This window comes from Cricetulus griseus (genome assembly GCF_003668045.3).
Source record: "Cricetulus griseus strain 17A/GY chromosome 1 unlocalized genomic scaffold, alternate assembly CriGri-PICRH-1.0 chr1_1, whole genome shotgun sequence".
Classification (NCBI taxonomy): Eukaryota; Metazoa; Chordata; class Mammalia; order Rodentia; family Cricetidae; genus Cricetulus; species Cricetulus griseus.
In genome coordinates this window covers 5616376-5628287 of record NW_023276807.1, presented here as the reverse complement: position 1 = coordinate 5628287, position 11912 = coordinate 5616376, and the positions used below count along the sequence as shown (strand labels likewise).

Here is an 11912-nt window from a genome sequence, read left to right as displayed (position 1 = left end):
ACTAATGTAAAAGGTAGTAACAAACAAAGGGAAAAAAGGTGAATCCCACTCCCCTTAACAAAAAGCATCCCATTTAAAGTTTTTCTCTTATATTCTGAAACTATGCTATTTTTACTCCCCTAGAGCTATGTTCTGTGAGGTGATTAAGCATAGTGTTGGTACTTACATCATCACTTTAAAAAAGGATTTCTACTTCATATGTATGAGTGTTTTGCTTGCATGTATGTATGTCTGTATCCACAAACATAATGTCCTTAAAATACAGAGACAGTGTCAGATGGCCCAGAGCTAGAATTACAGACAGATGTGACCTGCCACATGAATGCTAGGGACCAAACCTAGGTCTTCTGCAAGAGTATCTAGTGTTCTTTTGTTTTGTTTTTTCGAGACAGGGTTTCTCTGTGGCTTTGGAGGCCATCCTGGAACTAGCTCTTGTAGACCAGGCTGGTCTCGAACTCACATAGATCCACTTGCCTCTGCCTCCCCAGTGCTTGGATTAAAGGCATGAGCCACCCCGCCCAGCATATCTAGTGTTCTTAACTGCTGAGCCATCCCCTAGCCTTTTACTTGGCCACTTTGATTTCATTTTCTGTTTTAAACTTTTTTATTTTTTATTTTAATTAGAAAGAAGATTATTTTACATGTCAATCCCAGATCCCTCTCACTCCCCTCCTCCCCTGGCCCCAACTAATACCTTTCCCATCCCATACCCTTTCTGCTCCCCAGGGAGGGCGAGGCCTTCCATAGGGGGTCTTCAGAGTCTGTTCTTTCCTTTGGAATAGGGCCTAGGCCCACCCCCTTGTGTCTAGGCTCAGGGAGTATTCCTCCATGTGGGAAGGGCTCCCAAAGTCCATTCCTATGCTAGGGATAAGTACTGATCCACTACAAGGGACCCCATAGATTTCCAAGGTCTCCTCACTGATACCCACATTCAGGAGGTCAGGACCAGTCCCATGCTGGTTTCCCAGCTATCAGTCTGGGGACCAAGAGCTCTCCCTTGTTCAGGTCAGCTGTTTCTGTGGGTTTCACTAGCCTTGTCTGGACCCCTTTGATCATCAGTCCTCCTTCTCTGCAACTGGATTCCAGTTCAGTTCAAGGTTTAGCTGTGGGTGTCTGCTTCTACTTCCACCAGCTGCTGGATGAAGTCTATAGGATGGCATATAAATTAGTCATCAATCTCATTATCAAGGGAGGGCATTTAAGGTAGCCTCTCCTCTGTTGCTTAGATTGTTAGTTGGTGTCATCTTTGTAGCTCTCCAGACATTTCCCTAGTGCCTGATTTGTCTTTAAACCTATAATGTCTCCCTCTATTATAGTATCTCTTATCTTGCTCTCTTCTGTTCTTCCCCCAACTCAACCTCCCTGTCCCATCATGAAATCCTCACCCCTCCTCTTCTCCCCATCTCCTTGCTCCCTCTCCCCTCCCACCATGCTCCCAATTTGCTCAGGAGATCTTGTCCCTTTCCCCTTCTACAGGGAACCATGAATATCTCTCTTAGGGTCCTCCTTGTTTACTAGTTTCTCTGGCAGTGTGGATTGTAGGCTGGTAATCCTTTACTCTATGTCGAAAATCCACATATGAGTAAGTACATTCCATGTTTGTCTTTTTGTGACTGGGTTACCTCGCTCAGAATAGTTTCTTCTAGTTCCATCCATTTGCCTTCGAATTTCAAGATTCCATTGTTTTTGTTTTTGGTATTGGCACAAAAATAGACAGTAGACCAATGGAATCGAGTTGAAAACCCTGATATTAACCCGAATACCTACGAACACCTGACAAAGAAGCTAAAGCTATACAATGAAACAAAGAAAGCATCTTCAACAAATGGTGCTGGCATATAGAAGACTATCTTCATGCACAAAATTGAAGTCCAAATGGATCAAAGCCCTCAACATAAATCCAGCCACACTTAATTTATTAGAAGAGAAAGTAGAAAATACCCTTGAACGAATTGGTACAGGAGACCACTTCCTGAACATTACACCAGAAGCACAGACACTGAGATCAACAATTAATAAATGGGACCTCCTGGAACTGGTAAGCTTCTGGAAGGCAAAGGACACAGTCAACAAGACAAAATGACAGCCCACGGATTGGGAAAAGATATTCACAAGCCCCACATCCGACATAGGGCTTATCTCCAAAATTTACAAAGAACTCAAGAAGCTAGTCTCCAAAACACCAAATAATTCAATAAAAAGTGGGGTACAGAACTAAATAGACAATTCTCAATAGAGGAATCTAAAATGGCTGAAAGACACAGAAATGTTCAACATCCTTAGCCATCAGGGAAATGCAAATCAAAACAACTCTGAGATACCATCTTACACCTGTCAGAATGGCTAAAATCAACAACACCAATGACACAGTTTATGCTGGAGAGGATGTGGAGAAAGGGAAACACTCCTCCACTGCTGGTGGGAGTGCCAACTTTGGAAATCAGTACGGCGATTCCTCAGGAAAATGGGAATCAGTCTACCAAAAGATCCAGCAATTCCACTCTTAAGCATATACCCAAAAGAAGCACATTCATACAACAAGGACATCTGTTCAACGATGTTCATCGCAGCATTATTTGTAATAGCCAGAACCTGGAAGCAACACAGATGCCCCTCAACTGAAGAATGGATAGAGAAAATGTGGTACATTTACAAAATGGAGTACTACTCAGCGGAAAAACAAAACAACCCCCACCCCCCCAAAAACCAATGTTTTAGACTTCTACTAATCCTTTCAAAATGTTTGGAAAAACCTTTTAGAGTGGTTTATTCCATCATTCAACTTGTACTGGATAGAAATCACCCTGGGAGTTACTGTTAGGAGTTACAAGTTTTCAGAATGTAAGGAAAATTCTTGTCTATGCAGCCACTCTGTTCTTACTGGTTTCAAAGCTCAGACACAATACCATAGAGAGAGCCCCAAGCTAAGCAGAGCAATGCTTGTTGTCAGTCCGTGGGTCATACAGCTAAAAATCAACACAGGAGAGAGTTAGTCAGCATCTGGAGGAAGGTCTTTGACATCTCGAACCCTGGCAAGTTCGAGAGAAGGAAAAGGCCGTTCTGGGAAGGCAGGCGGACAAGAAAGCAAGCTTAAAATTCACGGAGTGGGAGCAAGGACTGCTAAAGGAATGTCTGAGTGTGGGTACCGCGGCTCAGCTAGGAATTGGAAGGAGGGGCAAGCGTGCAAGGCTTCCTACTACAATTAGCAGCCCGCTGAAGATCCGCGTGCAAGTCAACCTTGCAGCCAAAGCCCCGCGCACCCAATCAGCGGCGAGGGGCCTGGCTGCAGGACACGCCCCCTAGTTCCTATTGCTAGGGAAGCGCTTCCGCCTGGGCGTTCCGCGCTTGCGCAGTCTCTAGGCCCCGCCCCTGCCCCTCCCTCCAGGGGCTCTCACAGCCAACATGGCGGCTCCCTGTGTGTCCTGCGGCCGGGCGCTTTCGCGTCGGCTCTCCCACGCGGTTAGGGTTAGCCTCTGCCAGAGGCCGGGGTACTGGCCCACCTCGGCGGTTGACTGGCAGGCGGGTCCCAGGTCCCAGGTAAGGCCTAGGGAGCTGGAGATGGCGGTCCGTGTGGTTGGGTGAAGTGAAGCCGGCTCACTTCCCGGGGCTGCGCGCTGTCTGTGGCGGCCCCGGGCCCTGAGGTGTTGGTGGAGGTCGGAGGTCACGCGTGGGAGTGGGCGGATCTCTGCAGCCTCCTCCTGCGCGGCCAGGCAAAGCGTTGAGCAGATGGAGGTTAGCGGCTGCCTCGGTGTGGCTTCTCCAGGGGAGAAGCGGAGCGGAACTCTGCTGCGACCCGGAAGACGTCGTGGGGGGAAACCTCACCGTGGCGGGGACAGAGACTTTTTTTTTTTTTTTTACAAGTGCCTTGCATTGTGGAATTTCAGTTTTCGTAATTTCCCCGGAACTTTGTCCTCTGGCATTTGGAGGGCAGAGTTTTGTCCGCTCAGCTCAATCCCGAGGGCAGAGGGGAGCCGCGATTTCCAGCTTGTGTCTCTGTTACCCGCCTATGCGGGTCCACTGACAGGGCCACTGAAAGAGGGAAGACGACGGGTTTAGTGTTGGCTGTGATTGTATTTAAGGTGTCTGTGGGGAGTTCCACCGGCGATTTCCAGTAGACACTTCGGTCTATGGTGTGTTTGTGACATAGGGGAGACCTAACTTGGAAGTCCTGTTTCCTTGTAGGTACTAACTGAAGCCCGGGGAATAGCGCACGGGGAGGGTGTAGAACATGACTAGGCAGAGGGACAGGGCTTTAAAGTACCAACAGCTCAGAAGAAAGATCTCAAGAGATTGAGAATGTGCTGCCAAAGAAGTGGGGGGTTGGAAAACAGAACCTTTAAAATAGAAAAAGTACCAAAATGTTGGCGAAGAAATACTAGCATCAGATACTAGTTTGCAAAATGACTGGTCATCTTTTCCTGTGTTGTTTGATGTTTTAACATAAAACAGCCAGCCTGTCCATTGACCCATCAAACATCTGATTTTCTGCTGGACTTTTTTATTTCTCCTATACATCCCTTTGGATATTTTTTCCTTTCTTTTTTTTTTGGGGGGGGGGGCTGTCCATTTCCACACAAGATTTCTCTTTGTAACCCTGACTGTCCTGGAACTCGATTTGTGGCCTTGAACTCAGAGCCTGCCTCTGCCTCCTGAGTACTGGGATGAAAGTTGTACACCACCATGGCCAGCTATTGAATATTCCCTTATACACATAATTGTATGTGAGAGGAACTGTAGCATACAGAATATTTTTATTGTGATAGCGTGCATATAGCACAGGTGGCTTTCTCTCCCTCCCACATTCTAAACCTAGAAAGACCTTCTCTGTCTTTCTCCATATTCCTATAATTATGTGTAAACCAACACATGTTAAAAAAAAATAGGCCTTGTTGGGTCACATCCCTCTTACTTTTTACCTAATGGGGAAATACGAGTAAGTCTTTTATTCCATCTACAGCCAGTTCTGCTTGCTTGCTTTCTTTGCTAATGCTGTCAACGCAAACATCTTGCTCCAGTTCTGTGCTTTCACATGTGAGGTTATTGTTGCAAATGGTATGTACATCCTCATTTCCATTGTTTCATATCACTATTCCCATAGGCTGTGTACAAGTCTCATTTCATCATTGAGACACAAGAGTGTTCCATTTTCTACCTCCATCAGGATTTGCATGTTAATGTTGTAGGATGGCATGGGTCTTTGCTAATATTTATTTCCTTGTCTACTCTTGAAATGACCCATTTACCCAATTATGCCAAATGCTTACTGAGCACATCTCTTGAGCTAGATACTCAAATGTAAACAACTACTTATGAGAATTGATCCTTAGCACTCTCAAGGAATGGTTGTCTTGGGGCGGATCTTCCAAATTCCTGAATACCTCCACAGCATATGTTTTGCTACATAATATACATCTTAAATAATAACTGAAAAACTTAACTGCTTTAGATCCTTGATCATGTCATACATACACACTTAGTTACTTTTCTGTTGCTGTGAAAAGACACATACCAAGGCAACTTATAAAGGAAAGCATTTAATTAGGGTTTGCTTACAATTTCGGAGGGTTAGTCACGATCATCATGGTGGGGAGCATGGAGACAGGCAGCTATGGTAGTGGAGTAAGCTAAGAGCTTACTTCCTAATCCATGAGCAGCATTAGCAGCAGAGAGAAGGGGAGAGGAGTGATGGAGGGGAGGGAGAGACTGGGCTTGGAATGGGCTTTTGAAACCTAAAAGCCCAGACCTTGGAGACACGCCTCATCCAATAAGGTAACGCCTCCTAATCCTTCCCAAGAGAGTTCTACCAACTATGGACCAAGCATCAAATATTTTAGCCTATTTGGGCCATCCTCTTTCAAATCACCTCTCCTTCCCAGCCTACACACACACACACACACACACACACACACACACACACACACACACACACACACACACAGACACGTATGATGTATGTATGTATATATACACAAAGACATTTAGAAACCTGTTATTTGTACAGTGCCTGTCTGAAATATTAATGTTTCTTAATGTTCATATTAAAAAGTACTTATCTACTTCTGCATCCAACATTAATAGCTGTATTTCTCATGGGGCCCATGTTTTCTATAAAAAAAATTAATGACTTTGTGAGCAAATAAAACACTATCCAACTAACTTCCTTCATTTCATATTTGGGTCATGTTTCATTAATTATGGAATCTCTTCAGAGGTCGTAAACAGCTTGAAAGGAGTAGAGGCAATAGAATAATAAAATGCATTTCATAAAGAGTATTTTTGCATTTGTTTACACTGGTGTGTGCCAGGTAGTGACATAAACAGAAATTATGGGTGACAGTAAATGTTTTTGAGAAACACTAATGCAATGAAGAAGAGGAAGCAAGCTTTAGTTAGGTGTGACTCCTGGTTCTCAGTTGGGAGCCTTGCTAGCTGACCTCCTCCTGCCATTCTTACAGTATACCCATTTAATACTAGACCTCAACCCAGTCACAAATCACTGAGCTTCCCAAGTTTGGCTAAGGACAGCAGTCTTACACGTGAGTGATCAAACTTTTCATGAAGTACACCCTCATAGACTTGGAATCTGTAATGTGATATGAGAGATTTACAGAAAAATACAGAAGAGCCACAGGAATATATGTATTTACCTGATTGGGTCTGGAGCCAGTAGGAGGTGACAGAGGTGCTAATGGGCAGCTTCCCAGGGGAGGGGATAGTAAAGTGGAAGCCTCAGCAGCAATTAGTGATTTCATATATATGAATGAGCTTGTATGAGCTATTTATGTTATCTATGAATATTACATGGTTATTATGCTCTAGAAAGCTATCATTGCCCAAAGGTATAAAAAGGTACAGAATAATCATAGTGGATCCTGGCAACAACAAATAATTGGTTAGCGCTTAGGGACTGAGGCAGAGATTGGAGTTATCAAACCAGACACATTATGGCCACACTTATTATGCCGATCACTGAAACAGTGGGTTTAGAGAGAAAGATTTGTTCACTTGTCAGACCACTGGACACAGGAGAGCAGGTTTCAACTCTGCCTCCCTGAGGTTGGGGTTTATAGTATTTATGAGATAAAGAATATGATTGTCTGGGGTGTAGGAAAGGTGATTGTAGGTGGGGAGAAGTGCCTCTGTGATGGGTCATCTGTCATATCTAATGATCTTCCTGTATTTTCTTTTTGTTGTTTTGATAAAAACCCATGGCCAAAAGCAAATTGGGGAGGAAAGGGTTTGTTTGAACATGGAAGTTACAGTCCATCATCAAGGGGAGTTGGGTCAGGAGCTCCATGCAGGATCTGAAGACCTCAGAGGAACACTGCTTACTGCTGCACGGTTTATGGCTTGCTCAGCTTTTCTTACACAACCCAGAACCACCTGACACACACACCCCTGGGGTGGGGGGTAGCACCACCCTTAACTGGGCCTTACCACATCAATCATTAATCAAAAGAATTCGCAAGAGGCCAGTCTGATGGAGGCAGTTCCTCATTTGAGGGTTCCTTTTTCAAGGTGACTATAGTTTGTGTCAAGTTGACAAAAACTAACCAGCATATTGGTCGATTGTTATCAAAGAGTTGCTGCTTACAGTTCTTTCCCAGATGTTGAACTGCAGCGTTAATCTCGTGACCTGTAGTTAGTGTTGAAATGTATAAGCTGGAAAAAGCACCCTGCTTAGCTAATATTCTCTCGAATTAGTGGTAGGAGCAAGGAACTAAAAGCAAATAGAGTAAGGGTTAATTTTCCCTCAGTCTCGGTGACGTCAGAGGGATTGGAAATTTTGTTAGGTGTCAGTGTATGCTCTGCTCTTTTAGGCAGTGAAAGTTTTTTTCTTTTTTTTTTCTTTTTTTTTTTTTTTTTACTTGTCACAAGTGAGCAAAATAGTGTTGGAGCAGTTGGTAAGTTCCCTTTCATGGTGCTCTGGAAAAATTACCCATAAATTTTAAAACCCTCTATGATTATAGTTTAATAGAGAGGGCATGCTGTTTTAGCTTTTCATATCTATAGCTTTTAAAAATAAGTGTTAGAGTCATTGCTATTTTGAAAAACATTGCTGCGAAATTTTGGTGAGATACCTTTTTAGTTTTTGTTTTCTGCTAAGTATTTTATTAGTAGCTAAATCTTTAATTTTCCCCAACCCCCACATGATGCCCTTGCTGATTTGCATGATCTGCCAGAGAAGAATGATCACTCTCATTTGATCTATGTTTAATCTATATTTGTTAGGGTTTCATAATAAGGTATGGTAGGGTCTCTAAGTAAGGTAGCTTTTCATTTTATATCTCATGAACTCCCAAGGATTGTAACGTCTTATATTTAGCAAGTTACTATTTTGGTGTCCAGTAAGGGCTTTATTAAAAAAAAAATACTTTTTAATCAATGGCCAAAGGTACTTTGAAAGATACATTTTAAAATTGGCTTGCATTCTATCAGACAGTTAGTTGTATTCAGTTTTGTAAATTTTTATCTTCCCTAGATAATTTTTGAATATTAGTATTATTCATACACAAGTACATATACATCACAAACACATACATACATACACGTACATATATGTTGTATATCTGTGTTGTGGTATGTGTGCTAAAGGTCAAACCCTGACCTGTATGCATGCCAGTCAGATACTGTGCCCAGTCCTTGAGTGTATATTTTTAACTGTACTTTATTAGTAATGGGAAAGATAGCTTCTTTAGTGAGGTGTTTGTTCCCTTTAAGACATCATCCTGTTCTGGATAAACTTTAGCGCATTCCCTGATTGCCCTAATTATTAAAGTACCTCTACATTAAAACTGATGTTTTCCTTATGTAGCAGTTTATAAATTTATTTTAAGAAAGCTTGATAATAGATCCATACCTCCCCATCTTGTTCCCTCCCTCTTTTCCTTCCTCCCTTCCACCCATTCTGTCCCCCAGGGGTGGCTACTGTAAATTCAGACACTCTGTTATGTGACTTGTACTTGAATAGTAAGTGCATCTCTAACAGAATCAGGGTGTTTCTCAGCTTTAAGCATAGCTTCCATACCACCACTGTAGCTATAATAATACTTTTGTGATAGCTTATTTATGCTAGTCACAGTCATATTTCCCTGATGGTTATAGCCATAACTTTTTATAGTTATTGGGTTGTTTTAATCATTATTCAGATATGGTTTATATGTTTTATTTGATTGGTAAGTATGCTGAGTGTCTTAATATACATGATTGTGGAATGAATATGAATGGCGATTTTTTTGTTGACAGTATTACAAAAATGTTTTTCTAAATGCAAGCAGCAGCCATTTCCCCTTCATGGTAATACCTCAAGAGGAACCTGCTGTTTGGGTTTTTTGTTTGTTTGTTTGTTTGTTTTTGAATATGTTCCAGAAGAACTGACCTGGGACACCTGACCCAGCTTAGCCCTCCTTGGTAATTACTGTCTTGAGATCTTGAATAGAAGAGACAAGATAGTTGGTGTTTCATGTAATCTTAGTGGCCACATTCTGATTATATTGAACCTGTTGTGGATCATTGGAATTTGTGGTTTTCTTTGTCAGAGACTTCCTCAGACCCTGCCTGCTTTTACATATAATTGTGTAGCCTTTTTAATTAATCTTTTTAAATAGGGCTGGAGAGATGCCTCAGGGGTTAAGAACACTTGCTACTTTTGCAAGAGGACGTGAGTTCAGTTCTTAGCACACACAATGAGTGAGCACAACTGCCTATAACTCCATTTCCAGGAGATCCAGTGTCCTTTTCTGGCTGCATGCATGTGGTCTACATACAGACAAGCAAACACACACACATACACATTTTTAAAAAAGATCCTAGAAAGAGCTACTAAAAAATTCATGAAAAATAAAATGCTCATTAGTATATATTAGTTATGCATGGCATGTTTCATTATCCCATTTTCATACATATGACTAGTGAATATTGATCATCTTTAGTCCTCCTTGTTACCCCCCTTGTCATCCTCCACTTATCCCTTCCACTTCTCAATTAGCAGTCCTTTCACATTGATGTCTTTTGGTTCATTTTGGTTTTGTGACCCAGGGAGTTTCATTAGGGTTGTTTACAGGATCACGGGCACCTTTTACTTAGTTAAATCAGGGAGCTTTCTCCGGACTAGGCAGGGTGCATAAAAGCTTCCAGCTATACTTATATCCAGAAGCATCTAATTGAAACATCTATACATCTATTCAACTAGATTCCTCAGTTGGAGTTCTTGTATAGTATCTTTCCTCTAATTTCACATTTCTCTCTAATATGAACTCAGTCTTTACCTTCTTAAAAATTCCTTAGCTGGGTTGTGGTGGCACAGGCCTTTAATCCCAGCACTCGGGAGGCAGAGGCAGGCAGATCTCTGTGAGTTCTAGGCCAGCCTGGTCTACAGAACGAGTTCCCAGACAGCCTCCAAAGCCACAGAGAAACCCTGTCTCCGGAAGAAAAAAAAATTCCTTAAAGTATTTTTTCACCTTTCCTATTCAAAGTAGCAGCACAGTCTTCTTTTTATCCAATTACACTAAAAAGAAATTGTCTAATACTGCTATAATACTATTAAAGTAATGTTGACACTGGCATTTGGCCAAATTTGGGACATCATAGCTGTCAGGATGTGTCTGCCTCTTTGGCAGCCAACTAGATTGAAATTATAGTTGTCTGACCCACTGATTATCTTTAAAAAGAAACAAATTTGTCACGTTGTATCTATGTTTTTCCTTGAACAAAACTCTGATGAAAATTCTAGCATCATAGCTCTGCAGTTGGGGATGGAACCTGTAGCCCATTCTGTTTCATGGTACAAAGAAATTCTCTCCTAGAACTGTGTTTGGCTAAAAAGCTATTTGTTTTTCATTCAGCCTCACCTCAATAGACTGTACCAATGATTAGTGGACTCCATTCAGAATACATGTTTTTATGTAAACTCACTCATTGCTGGAATAATTCAGAACCTTTAAAAAGGAATGTATTTATTGGACTGTGTCTTGTGTTACAACCAGTATTGGGAATCTCAGGATATCATATTTTTATGTCTTTAAGAAAAAAAAAAAGTTCCAAATTAGGGACATCTCTAAAAGTCTTTTTTAAATGAACAGTAAAAACTTTTGTAAATATATTTAGGCCTCACGTTAAAATTAGGAAAACTGTCATCTCATGTCACAAACTCCAGAGATTATGATTGACAAGTGAGGAAACAAACCTTCAAGTCAATAATCAACTCTTTCACTTGAGAAGATGCTAAAATGTAGGAACCAAAGAAACAAAAGAACAGCGGCCCAGATAGATGAAGAGCCTACAAATGGATGTTCATATAACAGAGTGGAAGCAGAACAGCAGTTCTTCCCTTCTGTGGTTTCAACTCTTTGTGGTCAGCTTCAGTCCCAAAGTCTTGACTCTCAGTAGTGAGACAACATTCATTGAACTTTTTTCTGTCACAGCAATTAGTTAGACTTGTCCATATTATTGTGAATTACTGTTGCTAACCTACTGTGCTACTATGTAGAAGTTAAGCATATATGGAAATAGTAGATGGGATTTTGAGCTATCTGTGGTTTCATTTACCCTCTAGGTCTTTGGAATGTTCCGTCCCTCTCTAGATAAGAAGTGACCCTCCCCCCCCCACACACACACACAAAGATCTTATTTTTACCACAACCATTTCACATTATCAAGGACATTCTTAGGAAGTTTGGGTAAGGGAGAGCTCTGTGAGTAGGGGCCTGACAGGCTATGCTTAAGAGAAGCTATTGAGGCATGGAGTTTGAAGATAGACCAGCAATAAAGCTAAAACCTAGAGTGGCTGCAGAAGTAGACCTGATACTGCAGAAAGTGGAAGGGTCTTAGAAATGAAGGTTTAAGCACTGCACAGAGGGCAGAAACAATGGGCCAGAATAGTCTGTGTTACGATAAATGGCGGTGGGGCTCAG

At 41.8% G+C, this 11912-nt stretch overlaps 1 protein-coding gene across 1 annotated transcript in view; it reads left to right on the top strand.

Moving 5' to 3' along the window:
• Positions 1–3372: 3372 nt before the first annotated feature.
• Mrps9 (mitochondrial ribosomal protein S9) overlaps positions 3373–11912 on the top strand; it is a 53699-nt gene continuing 45159 nt past the window's right edge. Inside the window, exon 1 of the mRNA XM_027386742.2 lies at positions 3373–3537. Within this exon, the coding sequence (XP_027242543.1) occupies positions 3403–3537 (135 nt within the window). The 5' untranslated portion in view covers positions 3373–3402. The remainder of the gene's footprint in view (positions 3538–11912) is intronic.